The 16,751-nt window shown below is 35.8% G+C and overlaps 1 protein-coding gene across 1 annotated transcript; it reads left to right on the top strand.

Annotated features, from left to right (window-relative positions):
- The first annotated feature begins 3,105 nt into the window (after positions 1–3,105).
- LOC114526161 lies at positions 3,106–9,682 on the top strand. Its single transcript, XM_028547681.1, has 8 exons — positions 3,106–3,204; positions 4,778–4,863; positions 5,154–5,392; positions 5,887–6,030; positions 6,735–6,977; positions 7,358–7,510; positions 8,105–8,332; positions 9,470–9,682. The coding sequence occupies exons 3-8, from the start codon at positions 5,239–5,241 to the stop codon at positions 9,610–9,612; spliced, it is 1,065 nt and encodes a 354-aa protein (XP_028403482.1). The 5' UTR covers positions 3,106–3,204; positions 4,778–4,863; positions 5,154–5,238; the 3' UTR covers positions 9,613–9,682.
- Positions 9,683–16,751: the final 7,069 nt, after the last annotated feature.

Raw genomic sequence — 16,751 nt, 5'->3', positions numbered from 1 at the left:
AAATAAAATTTTGGTCAGTTTAACCTCATCAATAAAATTTTGGCAAATTTAACCTGATTAAAAATAAAATTTTGGCAAGTTTAACCTGATTAACTAAAATTTTGGAGAGTTTAACGTCATAAATAAAATTTTGGCAAGTTTAAAACACCTGATTAAATAAAATTTTGGCAAGTTTAACCTGATTAACTAAAATTTTGGAGAGTTTAACGTCATAAATAAAATTTTGGCAAGTTTAAAACACCTGATTAAATAAAATTTTGGCAAGTTTAACCTGATTAAATAAAATTTTGGCAAGTTTAAAACACCTGATTAAACAAAATTTTGGCAAGTTTAACGTCATGAGAAAAAATTTGGGCCAATTTTTTATCAGAGGACTTCATATTGTTACGAGCAGAAACGATGGGCAGAAGGGACTTGACCTTTGCTTTAAGTTTATTCGGTCGCCATAGTTAGTTATTTTTTAATCATAAAGTTCCGGTTATATTATAAAACAATTATATACTATTCGTTTTCGTCACTCGGCGTGGCCTCGTTCTGAAGCTCGTATACGACCCAATATATTTATTGAATAATATTACACTAAATATAATTTAAATAATATTATGGTGAACTCTGTTGTAACGATATATAGGGCGCGATATGGTTCCTATACTCCGTGGGAAGGGTTGATAGAATATTTTTTTACTATATTTTTTTAATCGACGATACGTGATCCAAATTTTCTGCACATTATTCCGGATAAAAGTTCACTAATTTCTGTTTCGATTCTTCCTTTTGTGACACATTGCATGACAACATTTTAAAGCATTAATATCAACGGTACTATATATATAGCAAGTTGTTGGCATGGCCCACTCGGTTTAATCTGCATGTTGGCACTTGCCTGTTTTTCGAAAGACGTGGGTTGTCTCCTGTTCTATTTCGTCCATTTCGAAATTTGTCGAGTTGAGTGGCATGAGATGGGGTTTAGTCATTGCGAGACTAGCTCATGTACACCAGAATCAGGAGATTTCACAAAGTTGCCTTTCGTTTGGTATCGTGAAAACACGGGCAAGAAATATCATTAAAATTTAAAAAGAGAACGTTTGTGAAGGAAAATTAACGGCAAAACAGCTCAAAATGAAGTAACACCGGTAATATGCTTTTGAAAAATGTTAATAGGGATTAAAATTAGGAAACAGGAAATATGGTTAAGTGATCGAATTAATAAAAACACCGTCAAGAAAAATCACGTCCATTTGACTGACTAATCACGTCTGTTTATTTAGCTCAGTATATTTTGTACTTAGGTATATTTTTATAATCTTGAACTGGGTAAATTTAGAAGCAAACAGTCACCTACGCATGATACAAAATTATAATTCTGGGCTTCATGTGGCGCCGTCAATAATATTGCGCCATTTAAAATCAAGGTCACTAACCCGGATTAGAGGCTTAGCGAAATAGTTAATATTGACGGGATGTCATGTGATATTGACCAAAGTCTAAGCCCATCGTAATTTAGAAACAGCTAATTTTCTGTATAACTATAAACTTCTAATATTCTAAAACGCTCTACAGTTCTAGTATGAATTACATTTCAATAGAAATAATTCAGTATGAATCAGCATTCAGTATTAATATATTTGAGAATTATCTTGGTGGATAGCATCTGACTATCATTACGAACTGTCAATTATTTGGGAAGTGATGTCACACCCCACGCCCTCGATTGACTGTCCGTGGGTTTGTTGTTGACAGAACGTGTTGGTCTTGCACATTGGGTAACAAATATGTTTAAATGTCATATTTATTTGCCCACTACTGTGAGAGCAGAATAGCCGGACACTTCCCGAATTTGTTCTTGGGCAATCAAAACCATCCCACTAACAATAAATTTCATTGATCGCCTCGTTTCCAAGCTAGTTTTGTGTGCACTCAATTATATTCGGGAAGTGTCTGTAGACATAACTTCACTCACTTAATAGCTAGTCAAAACCAGGGTCCGGTTGTTCCAAAGACGTTTAGCTTAAACGGTGGATAAGTCCAAAATTGAAAACCAAATTATCTATTTATTGAACAACTGAGCTGAAATATTTAGATATATTGCCAATGGCAGAACATATTTAATACATAAGATGCAGGCTCATTCATTCAAAAGATCTCAGTATGAGAGTGTTTTAAATTCGACTTATCCATCGTTTAAGCTAAACGCCGTTCGAACAACCAGCCCCAGCAATATAATATTATATATACTGATGTAATCTTGTAGGATTGGTGCTAATTGTGAAGTTTACAATGTAATTTATTTGTAGTTTTAGCCTTTAGGCGTTATCGCTCATATTGCTGTGGAAAATCTTCGAGTCGTAAAAATTTCCTAGGATAGCACAGTTTAATAATATGCATTATACATTGCTCAAGTCAAAAGTAAGCTAGACGTGCCTTCTTAATGATGGCGTGGGACAGCTGTTTTTGGTAATCTCAATGTAAATTTACTTTCGCCAACGCATACATGTAAAGATACAATGCAGATACATCCGTCATAATATGCATGATATGCATTCCAATGCTGTTTCGAGATTGATAATTAAGGAATAAGAGGGCTGATCGCCTTCAAAAAATTTCGTGCTTCTAATAGAGTTGTATAATTATAGTGTTCAATATCGTAGCAAAAATCCTGTGACCAACCCATTGTATACGGAAGCCCTGTATCCGTCCGATAATGATATTTTTTAATGAAAAGCAAGAAATTACTGATTTGGAGCTGAAAATATTGTAAGAGTAGGAATTCAATCTAGGTCCTACAAAACAACAGGTATTTTCAATGAAATAGAAGAAAACACAATATGGTGGATAGCGCTATATCCATCTTTGATAAAACCGGCCTGTGTGTTTAGTGTTATTTCATAATAGAAACGCATGATAGTGTTTTTTACGTATATTAAAAAAAAGGAAGATTAACTGCACGTTTGGTTAGATTTTTAATCTTGCTCATTCATGATAATGGGGGCAAACAATCACTAACATACGTTGTCATACACGACCACGGGTAAATCAAATATTTGCTTGTCAGACAAATAAAAGTTGACTAAGACCAGACATTTACCAACAGTGACAGTGTATAAATAAGCTGTTCACATGCACGGAAGATGCAATTAATCTGGACACTGCATACAAACTGAAGAGAACAAAAAAATCTGTGAATAAAGGCAGCCAAAATTTCAGGTAAATTTTCATATTCTGTTACTGATATTGCTGTTGCGTTCTTGTAAAAATTCAACATGACTGGATTATACAGGTTGCAAGTTGTATGTTATTTCAAGTATACCTACGTAATTAAGCTTCTGGGGACAATTTCATGCATAAACGAAAAACTTTTTGTTAACTATACAAGCCGGTAAAACGTCTCCTGCGCAATTTTGGCGTTGTCACCCGGGTAATATGCAAAGTCATTAGTGTTAGTAGCTACCTATAGCCTGTCTGTTGGCGAACAACTTTAACTTTATTTATTTTTTATTGCGTCCACATGCTTTGTGGATGAAGTTATTGCATCGGTGTGTAGAGTGCGCTTATATAAGTGTCTATTTAAAATGATAAAACGTCATCTTACAATACATATAAATTATAGTATATATAACATTTGGTAACAAACGAGGCTGAATAAATGTTATTAGACAGAGAACTGAAACAGCTAGGAGAAGAGATCGTTTAATGACACTACAATAATTTATACATAACTATAGCTTTTGTTAAATATCAGCGATTTTTACTGAGCGACATTTTATTGGCGACACACCGATTGAACGAGAATTCAAGATTCAAGAAATTGTACTTCAAAAGGAAATGACGGTTGAAAGCGGTAGCTTTGATATATAACTTATCGTCAATGTTTTACTTTGTGTGACAGAGTCTGCATTGCATCGATGAGATTAAAGTCTGTGTCACTCTAATATTTGTTTAATTGCATTTGCGTGGTCGTGGTTGTTTGAGCACAAAGATCGCGTTCATCTTTTTGTCGTTAATTTTACAGTTTCACAAAAGAGTTAGAGCTTTTCACAACAGCCGTATATAAAAGAAATTAGAATTCGGTTCCTAGCACTATAGCGGTTGTTTTTATGTACCGTCCGCTTCCAAGATTAGGTGCATCTTAAACCCGCTGTTATCAATTGGAAAAAATGCATTGCTATATAAGAAATAAAATTATATAATATGTGCATGACTTTTACCAACCCAAAACAAATATATTTCAAAATGCATAAGTTAATATACAATTAACATGTGATTGTAAAATGTTTGCCCACTCTGACTGATCATCATGAGGTAAAGGATTAGTTGCCTTGCCTTCCATGGTTTCTATTACCTGAAACACCCAAACCACTGATATTCTTCCACTGTATTAGTGCTGGACATGCACGTCTAAGCCGATCTAGAATTTGAATATATTTTTGCATGGCAGATTAATAACATATTTGCACGCCTGCGCGCGATTGTTGAATCAGTAGAGAAACGAGCCTAACTCACTTTATTCAAATTTCATTATCATTTCTTAGTTTAACTCTCTGAGTTTTGGAACCCGCAACAGTCTCCTTTCTGAGTACCCGCAACCAGCCCTATAGAGAATACTGCTCATCTTACTCCAAACGTTAATGGAAAACGATGTTTTCAACATTAAGATAATTTGCATGAAGTTTATATGTTTTCAACATTAAGATAATTTGCATGAAGTTTATAACTGTTCCACTTTGCGCCAAACAAAAGATAAAAATTTTAAAAATTTGTATGGCTTCTCTGGGTTTAGGCATTGAGAGAAATCTTTGTCATCCTCGAAAATGATCATCTTCGCCTTTTCGAGTTTTATCCTCCTGGCTGAGATTGCAATTCCTGGTAAGAATAAGATTATGATGAAAAAGTAAAATTGTTTTATAATTATAACTTTTTGGTGAATTCAGCCGCGGTAAGACTTTCTTGCGGTATCGGCATAGCTTAGAGCTTAGCATATATTGTATAAGGTTGTCCATGCATGTCAATATAAACATTCAAATATTCAAATATCAATCATGTGACGATCAAAATTAGCATGTTTTGCTCGCTTTTTTGTTTGTTTATGAATATATTAGCGGTGTCCAGTATCCTGACTATTGGCAATTGAAACTTTCTTTTATTTTGCATTGAAGTTGAGTCGCTGTGTGGCTGTCGCGTGCCATTCAAAAAATTGTTGGATGTAGAAAGGACAAACGTAATGACCGGGCTCTACCAGAGATGTTGATCAATGAGAGAGATAAATACAGTAACTACTACAATGGTTTCAATGTTGACTGGATGAATTGGAATGAATATTTACCTGCTTTTACATGTCGCTGTGCTGAGGCTGCCATGAAGAAAGGATATAAATATTTTGGACTGCAGTTCTGGGGTAGGATATTTGGTTTGCCCCTTCCTTTACCCTTCCCTCTGGCTCTACACGTAGATCTTTTTCTAATAGGGGAGTGCATGGTGTTCTGAAGATGTGTAAAAATTAGAACTTCCCTCATCATCAACAGCATCTGTAGGGCTAATATCTTCATAACTAAAAAATGTTTTATAGAATTATAATTCACATATTAACATCACCTCTGCAAGTGACTTCAGTTCTGTGACAAACTATAGAGTGTCCGTTCAGTCAAAAAATTACGAGATTACGAGATCTTTATGAACGTTTTCAGTGCGCTATGAAAACCCACAAAGCGTCCAACAAGTTGTCATTTCGAATTTGTGTTTGCTACGTATTTACCATTTCAAGGCATTGATTTAACAAACACGGAGAGAGACAAGAACTTTAAAACATAAGCATAGCGTGAAACAAAGATCTTTCCTTTTAATAAAATTCGTGCAATGTTGACTATACACTTGTTCATCAATTAACTTAAGGGGAATGTTGGAGTGGCCCGTCACCAGCAGGAATTATGAAACATGGTAGGGGGAGCGAATGCTATGGTCCTGGGTATAAGAAATGTAACAGTAAATCAGTCAACTGTATTGGAGCTGAAAACCACAACTTTATCTATGAAATACGTAAGTTTATATTATAACGTTCAGAATTCAAGCAATTTCATTGGCCGAGAACCATGATCTATATGCGCTCTGCAGGACAGACGGCCCAGGGGCGGATCCAGCACTAGTGCACTAATTTGCATGTCACAAGAAAACTGCTCAAAATAACCATTTTGTTTTGTAATGCAAATTAGTGCATTAGTGCTGGATCCACCCCTAACAGACGCACGAAATGATGCGCTCTAAAGTACAAGACTATTACACCAAATACAACAACTACTTACACTCTTTACCGATTAAAATGCTTTACTGAAAAGCTTTAAAACCATAGATTCTTCACTATCTATTTACAGTCGTATATAACTCCTGCTCGTATATAATTTTGCTGCAAAAGTTTTTCAATCAATTTTAAGAGTAAATTTTCGGAATATTTTCCCCTGATTAGCCAAAACTCAATTTTTAAAAAGTTTTGATAATTGCAGTTATTTTGACGCAAACCAAAATTGTTAAATTAACCAATCCCAATGTTTGCTAATCGTCAGTTTCATCTCGTCCAAAACTCGCACAAATGCACCACTCAGGCACTGAACATAAATCTATCTGATTTGGCAACTAAAAACAATCAAGAAATACTTTATCATCGCACAACCACTAGGTACGAACCTACAATGGAAATCAGTAGAAAAAATTTCATTGACTGATATAGAATTTTTCCTACTTTTCAGACCCTTACAAATGTCCAGTTAAATTTGAGCGTTTGGGTTGCTACAGGGATGGAAAGCAGCAGAATAAAACTGATCGTCCATTAAGCGACTACATTCTCACCGATCGGGATAAGCACCATGTTGTGTCCACCGGTAGAGATATCGGCTGGACTAATTATGATACTTACCTACCAGATCTTGCATGTCGCTGTGCAGTTGAGACAGTTAAAAAAGGATGGGACACCTTTGGTTTGCAGTATTACGGTAAGATTTTTTTAGTCCGTGCGGTTTTAGATTAGGACAAGATGTCCAGAATAGCTCGGTTTTGCTACAATTTGGTGTTCAAATAAACCGTTAATTCCAATCAACATCTGAACGGTTTTAACATCATATAATTTGTCTATAAACATCGATCGATAAGAGTTGGTATTGGAGGTTACAAGTAACTTCTCGATTTTTGCTTTTCAGGTTTATTAATCCCGGTTATTCGATTTTTTTATTTATGCAAGAAACAATTTTTTATTACTATACAGGGCCTTGAGCGCCGTGGAGTTCATTTAATAGTGCAATTGTCAGTCATTGAGTAACATATTATTATGCATAGGATCATTCATTTCTAAATAAATATGACGACAATTTTCCAGGTGAATGCTGGTCTGGAAAACGCGGCAATGTAACTTATTACAAAGATGGAGAAACATCAACTTGTAAGAACAAATGTTACAAGGCCTGTACTCATTATGACTCATTTTGCGTTGGAGAGCACAATACCAACTTCGTTTATCGTGTAACTACAGGTAAGAATTAAACGCACCGACAGTAGGCGGAAAACTGCACTCACTGATACATCAGGCTAAATTTAATTTTACTATCCTCAGCGAAAGGGTTTAATAATGTTAGAAAACAAGCCAAAATATTAAAAAATATATCGGAAAATCGTCTCGATATCTGGAACCAAAATGATATATCATGCCAAATTTGCTATTTTTACACAACATTAATTTCTTAATATTTATCATCCTTTGGGCCGTTGAACCATTTAGAAATAGAGGAAGAAGGGCGGGAAATAACGGCATTTTACAAACATAATATTAACGTTAACTGAAATTTCGTTTATAAGGCACGACTCAAAAAATGGAATCTTGCTTTGCTAAAATAGGGGCACATCTTGTCCAGTAATGCTGGGGCAACGTGCTCCTATGCCACATACAACCCAAATTGCTGCATTATAATCTATACAGCGTATTCTTGAATTCCAAAAAAAGAGAAAATCATTGAATTTGCCATTTGCTCAATGATATCTTGTATATCAATTATACTAATTATACTTGTAATTATACAACAGTAATGTTTTTTAAAAGTGGAATCAATTTGGAATTTGATTTCTCTAGACGTGTGTGAGATTCCTTACACTGCAACTGGCTGTTACAATGAAATTGAAGCTCTACGAGCTCTTCCCGAACTCATTCTCGATGATGTGAATCCAGCAAGTAACAAGTTTATGGGAATTATCAACACAGACTTCAGTGATTGGGAAGAATACATGAAAGGTTTCTTATGTCGTTGCGCAAGGAAAGTGCTGGAGAAAGGATACAACACGTTTGGAATCTTCAACGGAGGTTTGTCTATCTTATAATTACTCAAATATTCCGTGAAAAAACTAACTTCTTATTAAGCGAGCGAGAGGTCTTTTTGAACAGACCGAGCTCGAAGAGCGAGGTTTGTACAAAAAGATCGAGGTCCGATATTTCTCGGCTATGGCATAAGCCATAAAGCATGCATTTGGACATGAAACAAATCAAAAATACACGAATTTGTATTAGCAGCCTGGTACACATTTTATAAAAACAAAAACAAAATATTGAATTATTTCCCTAAACTCTTCAAAAGCAATTTTAAAAATTTTCTTTTCAGCATTTATTTGTGCCTTTTTCACTCAGAATTTCGAATTCTCGGTTCTTCTTCTCGTAATGGAGATCGCCGGTAACGTCGGTCCATTACGGGAAAATGCCAGTCCATTACGGGAAAGTAATGGCCGCTGAAAATTCTTCTCAGCTAATCACTGAGCTCCATTTCACCGGAGGTGACGCTTGCCATGTAACAATAACAATTAATTACTATAGCTAAATTAATTAATAAATCACATTCATTTCATATTTTTGTCATCTTTTTGAAACGTCATTTGGGTTGTATATTTTTTTAACAAGTTATCATTAATGCAGCAATGTGAATATTATATTAAACATTTATTGCAGTAACTCAGCTACTATTAGACAAAAGATGCACGTGCTATAATGTCAAAATTTAAGCGAAGCTTTAGCGAATTGAGTAATAGCTGTATAATTTTATGCGGAAATCGTGGCATACGCCGCGAGAGAAAAGGTTTAGTAGGAACATGTACTTTAATAGGTAATAACCAAATCGAAACCTAGGCATTTTTATATCATTACGACAATAATGGCCTTCATCTTATTCTTACTTTTTGTACTCCACGAATTCGTGCTTGCGGTCCGTACGCTTCCGTGCAATTTCCATTGATCTCGATTTTGTTGCGGAGATATTTGGCTGTGAAATGATATATTAGTCCAGTCTGACCGTAAACTAGATTGCTTTTAAACCCATTCATATTTTTTTCTATATCATAAGATCTTTTTGTTTCCATATATGCAACTAATAAATTTATTGAATTTTTAATGGAATATACTTATGGGACATAAACAGTCCGTTTGCATAAATTTCATCGATTATATTCTTAGGTCAGTGCTACAGCGGACCCACAGCTGAAACAACTTATAATAAACATGGAAAAAGTGAAGAATGTTTCTACAACGGTACAATTGCGTGTTCATCTGGCATTTGTGCTGGTGGCAAGAAAACAACCTACGTTTACCAACTTTAGATGGAACAACATTGTGTGAGACTGTGAGGAAATCACTAGTACATTTATAATTATGTTTTGTTGTATAACGTCCTTTATGTTAGTGTGAGTGATGTGTTTGAACAATAATTATCTTCGCGGACAGTTGAGACCAATTTGAAGGTTTCTTGGTATAACAAGTTAAAGTTTCGACTGAAGCAAGATCTAGTGTAAACGTTTGCTGATTTTGCTACTAAACTATACTGTATCCATTCATATCTCAGTTTTTACTACATATATTCTAAATAATATTATTACATTACTTTTGTATGCTTTTAAAAGAAATAGAAAGATACGCGTGTGTTAATTTATTTTTCTTGAAATGAAATCAGGTGTATGGTGTTTGACCCTTGCTTGGGCGTGACGAACGTGGGTGCATGTAGGTTAGCATCGGGTGTATCCACGAGCAATGTGACAAATGGTTGAACATAGCTGATTAAATATTTTTAGATCCCCCTTTTTAGATTCAACGTGTTAAATATTAGAGTTAGGTTGGGATGCCTAGAAAAAATTACTTAAACTGACCCCACTGTTCACAACCTACCACGAGCATACATACCTGGTGCCGCGAAGCCAGAGAATTCCAAATTTTTTTGGAAAAGACTTATTCTCGATCTTAAACATCAACCTTTACAATGTCTTATATTAGACAAATGAACTCTGGGCAATTTTTAAACTGTGATTTATTGGTATTTTCTCTCGACAGATTTAAAATTCTGTGGACATAATTATCATTTATTTATACCCGGAGCGAGAGGAACTCGGGGAAATATTATCACCATATCATGATAAATAATGAAATGTACCATATTGCGGTATTTTCGAGCATACCAAGGTGAAATATATACCATATGTGTGTATATTCGAATATATATTCGTGTATATTTGAATATTTACCGCACTGCATATGCTTTAAATCTAGTCTATGAACAAAATAATTCACGGACTTGGAAATCCGTTCGCCCAAAATGTAACAAGGCTCGAAGATGGACTGGTCCAATCACTTGTTTGTTTTTAGAAAGCCGGGATTTGGCTCACCGCCACAGTCGTTTCCTCTTGGTGACCTAGATAGTGTGTATGCATTGGTTAGCTCAATAAATTTGCATATACGGCGGTAGTGTCGTTAGAAGTTAACTTGTTGAAATGCTAGACAGTACGAGAAAGAGTTTACTTACAGGTTGTCCAATTGTTCAGAACTGACCACATCTGCCAATGACGATTATAAAAACACTAAATTGAAATGATCCGATATGACAAACAGGATATGCTCAATTTCTGCATTCATGCTTTCTAGAATTTTAGTGGACAAATTGAATTTTATTTTGGGGGAATTTGAATTTGAATTTTAATCTATTTCCCAATCTTTAGCACACCTCTTCTTGCTGGCGCTGTAGTGAAAAAGCAAAGCTATATTGCAAGAAAAGAAGAGTTTCCTAGAAAGATTTTTGAATGATCGTCTTGCCAGTCAAATCTTGTAAGAAATTGTTTTACGACAAGTGTGAAACTCTATTTATTAGATCTTCATGGCGCTTTGCATTGTGGTAATATTGCTATCACGGCTTTAGTTTAACACTTTTTAATAAAAAGCCTTGTTTTCATTAACTACTGACAGTCAGAGATGTAGCAATTGTTGACCTACCAGTGATAAAAAAACAAAGTTCTTTATTCTCCGGTTACCACAAGCTTCACATAATTTCAGTAAGATGGAAAATGGATTAGTGCATGTAAAGAGCGATTTTGAATGTATTTACGAGAAAACGCTCTTTTACTAGAAAGAAACTTCTTTGAAAGTCCGAAGCTTTTCTTCCCTAATAAACTCCATGGCTATCTTAAGATCTGCTTTTTCTTTTGCTTTATAGGAAGTTAGAGATCCTGATGTGGAATGAAATTGATAATTAATAATTAATATAATTAACCATTCTTTGTTACGTTTATTGCCACAATATGAACTTAGACTTTAAACATTTCTAGAATTTCCTTGTATACATGCAAAATATATTGCCATCTGTCGACACATTGCCGTTGCTATGTTTCACTGCTTGGCGTTCCAAACATGTCGGCATCTAAAGCTTATTAAAACGTGAGGTAATAATATAAGATATATGTTATCACAAATAGCGATAGCAGTTCAATGTCATGTGTCAAGGAACAAAATCTTCTGTAAGTCATTTCAGAGGTTCTCCGAGTCGATTAAAGATTAAAGTTTGACAGGATTTTGCCTATAATGAGAGTGTGCGTTCGCTATGCAGCATTCTAGTCAACGAGTAACCTAATACCTATCAATACAGAATGTTGCGCATAAATCACTTGACACTTTCATGGATTTCATCATGCAGCTATTCTAAGTAAAAAAATAAATGTCAGTAATATAATCCTTTGAATGTCTGCATGAAATTGCATGGTGATAACGAAACTAGCTAAATATATTCAGCATTTTCAGCTCTGCAAAACTAAATTCACGCTGTGTTTCCATAATTAATTATTGAACCAATAATTTATTAAACCGCGCTCCGTTGAGAACACAGTCGCTAACCAATGTCCTCAAAGAAAATTTTTTAGTCGTTGCCATGGAAATAAATTCCATTCTGCCCTTTCATGCCTTGCGCGACGTCCGAAGCATCGTGTAGTCATAAGGTTTCTAGTCTATAGAGTAGACATAGCGACGATCGACTATTTGACGATGAATTCACCCGGACTTCATAACGAATTTGATCATATTTTGCTTGATGGAAATACGGCAAAAAAGTTCTCGGCTTGGTTCTGGGGTGGATCCAATGGTAACCGTTTAATAAACGTACTAAACCAAAATACTCCATTCGGTTCGAGAATTCGACGACGACAACAAACGTGGTCTCATATATACTGCATTGTCTTCAACCATAACCAACCCTGGTAAAGGTCAGAATGGAGTCCTGTGGAGATATTGCAAAGTTGGGATGACCGAGAAGGACACAACGACGGGTAAACACAATCGAATGGAAGCGGTTATGGAGGAAATCCAGCGCAGAACTGGCAGAAATTCATCAGTTATATTTGTGCTACCAGTCAAAGCTATCGATTCCAGACCAAATTCTGAGATTGAGAAATACGTACGAGATCGTGTCGGATACCCCGTTCCTAAAGAAGAAGCACGCAGTCATAATTTTCCTGTCCCAACAGAATGGGCCTTAACAACGCAACCATATATTCAGAAAATAATAGGACAAATAGCTATCACAGCAATTCCAGATACAGGGTTGTTTGAAAGTTTAAGTTTTAACCCCACAACTCAACCACCAATAAATCGCATGGGACCGCATGCTGTAAACCAATGAAGAACGACAGGAAAAATAGAGCACCAACGTATACGAGCAGAACAGACTTGATTCAATTATAAAACCAATGATTTATTTTATTTTCAAAACATATTTAGCTACTCAAGAAACATGAAAGCATAGAAAGCATCAAGTGCGTCCTATAGGTTAACCACATGATATAATATAAAATGAAAATTAATGTATATGTACTGAAATGAAAACGATCATTAAAGATAGCTAATAACTTTGCATTTTGTTATGTCTTGTTTGAGAGTCATTTCTGGATATACAACTAATAATGTAAGCGCCGAATATGGCTGCAGCTTTTGAGGCTCGCGTATAATAAGCGTTATATGCGATATATTTTACTGGGTTTTTATCTAGATATACAGTTTGTTATATCTGAGTCGTTTGTGTGTATATATCTAGAACTTAAGAAGCCGTACGTGTGACAGGGAGGAAATGTTTTTACGACGAGTATCGTGCAGCGTATATCAAACCGGACAAACTTTTGAAAACTGAAGTACACTGGTGAACAGCTCCGAAATTTACGACCGACCCGCTGTTTTTTAAATCAATCTTTTATAAATATTGTTCGATTCTCACCGATATCAAGATTCATCGGCAAACGGGGATCGAGAAGCGGTAGGAAAGTCAAAGAAAAACTCAAGGATAGCAGATATAAAATATCAACAAAAATCAGCGACCGTGACGAGCACAATTATGCTAATTCACAGCACAAACATTATTTTCCTATTCGAAGCTCGGCAAACTTAGTAAGAATAAAACGTAAAGAAGAATCCACCTCTACCGCTGTTAATGTCACGGAATTTGTTCCAGGATTCATTTTGTCAAATGTTATGTCACTGGCTCCAAAAATCGATGAACTCCAAGCATCTTTGTCATCTTGCTTTATAAGTACCGATATTATTTGCATAACAGAAACTTGGCTGAACGATCGAATTTCGGATAACATCGTCAATCTTCCTGGTTTCTCCATCATTCGGAAAGACAGGCTCAAAAACAATCATGGAGGTGTATGCGCTTATATTAGAGATGGAATTGAATTTAAACGGTTAACCGAAATTGAGAGTGTCGATCACGAAGTGATATGGGTTGAAATAAGGCCGAAGCGTTTACCAAGGAAAATCCATAAAATTATATGTGGCGTTCTATACCATCCACCTTCGGCTAACGATGAGAATATGAAAAGACATCTTTTTGGCAGTTTACAGAAAATAGAATCTAATCATCCGAATTGTGGGATTATTTTGGCAGGCGATTTTAATCGGCTTAGTGTTGCAACTATATGTCGTCATTACGGTTTAAAACAAGTTGTCAAATTTCCAACTCGACAAGAAGCAACGTTGGATCTCATCCTAACCAACATGCATCAGTGAGTTCTACGCAGAACCTGAATGTTCTCCACCGTTTGGCCTTTCCGACCATTGTACTGTTTATTTAACTGCCAAGCAAAGACAGCGCTCCCTAGTAAAATTAAAATATATATCACCTTTCAGGACACTCGTCCTTCGTTCCGAAAATCCCTTTGTCGATACTTAAGCAATATCGACTGGTCAACTTTGTCAAAATTGTCAACATGCAATGGAAAGTTGTCTCACTTTACTGACCTAGTATGTAATGGCGTCAACAGTATCATTCCAAAGAAGCGTGTTAAAGTAAGTGCCAACGAGCCTCCCTGGATCACCTTTAAATTTAAGTCCCTTCTTAAGAAACGACAAGATGCTTTGGCAAACAACAATAAGGTAACATTTAACTATTATCGTAACCCGATAAACCGCTACCGTAAATCATGTCGCGCAAAATATTATGAAACTAAAGTTAAGGATCTTAATGAATCTAATCCGCGCAATTGGTGGAGCTATGTTAAATCTCTCAGTGGGATGGCCACACCCCGATGTTATATACTTGGCATCCTAAAGATTCCTGAGATTGATAATCAATTAGCATCGCCTTACGAAATAGCCAACGCTATTAACCATCAACTTCTTGAACCAACGCAGACGTATTCGCCCTTAGTTTCAGGAAATCCAGATAACCTAGTCTGCGATATGTTGAGTTTTTTAACAGTTACCGAAATATCGGTTTCAAACGCGTTAAAATCCTTAAATCCTCGTAAAGCATCTGGGCCAGATGGTATTTCAAGCTGGCTACTACGCGAATACGCGGACATCCTGGCCCTTCCTATTACTAGCATCATAAACTCATCTTACCTTGAACAGCGTCTCCCAGATATTTGGAAGAAAGCCGATGTTGCCCCTATACCTAAGTCAAAACCCATTAAAGATGTTTGTAAACATATTCGACCTATCTCCTTAACCCCAATTATGTCCAAAATGGTTGAAGAGTTCGTAGTGCGACAATTCGTCCAGCCTGCGATCCTCTCTGTCCTTGACAAAAACCAGTTCGGCGCAATACAAGGATCATCAACGACCAATGCCTTAATTAGCATGATTGATTGCTGGTCGAAAGCCACCGACGGAAATGGAGCAACAGTAAGGATTGTACTCTATGATTTCAAAAAAGCATTTGACCTAATTGTCCACAATCTGTTGATGAGTAAGCTTCGTAAATTAGAGCTGGATAACCGCGTGATCACCTGTTTAATATATATTATTAATTAATGACTGTTATTCGGAATGGGGCCGAGTACCATGTGGAGTTCCTCAAGGCACTAAACTCGGCCCTTGGCTCTTTCTTTTAATGATCAATGACCTTGCAGCTCCTGTTGTAAATCTATGGAAATACGTCGATGATACAACCGAGTCAGAAACCATTCCCAAAGGAGCGGTTAGTAAAATACAAGAGTCTGTAGACCATACCAATAACTGGTCTACCTCTAATAATCTCCACCTTAACCTTGATAAATGTAAGGAACTTCAAATCACCTTTGGTAAACAAAGTACCCATTTTCAGCCACTGACAATCGGAGATCATCGACTTGAACGTATTTCAGAATGTAAATTACTTGGCATGATTATCAGTGATGACCTGAAGTGGTATAAGCATATAGATAACCTAGTCAGCAGAGTTTCCAAGAGAATTTATTTTCTCATTCAACTTAAAAGAGCGAAAGTCGAAGTTAGTAACCTCGTTAAGTTCTATAAAACCTGCATCAGATCCCTACTGGAGTACAGCTGTGCAGTTTTCCACGATAGCCTCCCTGACTACCTTCATCTGCGTCTGGAAAGGGTACAAATTAGGTGTATGGCTATCATCTATCCTACAATTCCTTATGATATCGCCTTAGAAAACGCCAGTTTAACCAACTTGAAACAACGCCGAGAACAACTTGTTGCAAAATTATTCAACTATATTGTAAAAGACCAAAATCACACCATCTGAACTGTTTGTTGCCGGATAAAAAGCGTTTTAGTTACCATCTTCGCAAGGAAAATACCTTTACCTTACCTAAGTGCAAGACTAATCGTTATAAGAACACTTTCATCCCTGCCAACATTTTTAAACTTAGTAGTTAAATTTTATACTAGAATTTATATTCAAACCTTTTTACTGTATAAAATAATAGACCTGCATGTACATTAGTTAAATAATGTTTTCCCTATTAGGTTAAATATTGTAAAATTGTGTAATTCAACCTTTGGTTGCAAGGCAATTCTATTAAACGATCTATCTATCTATCTATCTATCTATCTATCTATCTATCTATCTATCTATCTATCTATCTATCTATCTATCTATCTATCTATCTATCTATAGATTGTTGGCATTTAGCACAATCATGTAAAATTTGATTTTTTTCTTAAATTTTAGTTCTGTAGTGTCTAATACCGTCTTAAAATG

Source organism: Dendronephthya gigantea, unplaced genomic scaffold, assembly GCF_004324835.1.
Source record: "Dendronephthya gigantea isolate DGI-Jeju-01 unplaced genomic scaffold, DenGig_1.0 000037F, whole genome shotgun sequence".
In the NCBI taxonomy this organism is placed as follows: domain Eukaryota; kingdom Metazoa; phylum Cnidaria; class Anthozoa; order Malacalcyonacea; family Nephtheidae; genus Dendronephthya; species Dendronephthya gigantea.
Note: the sequence above shows the minus strand (reverse complement) of the source record. Positions and strands in the feature narration are given on the sequence as shown.

What these genes read in the sequence shown, in the direction of transcription:
- LOC114526161 (XM_028547681.1), top strand. Translation starts at nt 5,239, where the DNA reads ATGTTGATCAATGAGAGAGATAAATACAGTAACTACTACAATGGTTTC. An exon ending in TTTTGGACTGCAGTTCTGGG is followed by an intron (nt 5,393 to 5,886) that starts GTAGGATATTTG and finishes AATTAACTTAAG; the next exon opens with GGGAATGTTGGAGTGGCCCG. An exon ending in CGTTTATCGTGTAACTACAG is followed by an intron (nt 7,511 to 8,104) that starts GTAAGAATTAAA and finishes TGATTTCTCTAG; the next exon opens with ACGTGTGTGAGATTCCTTAC.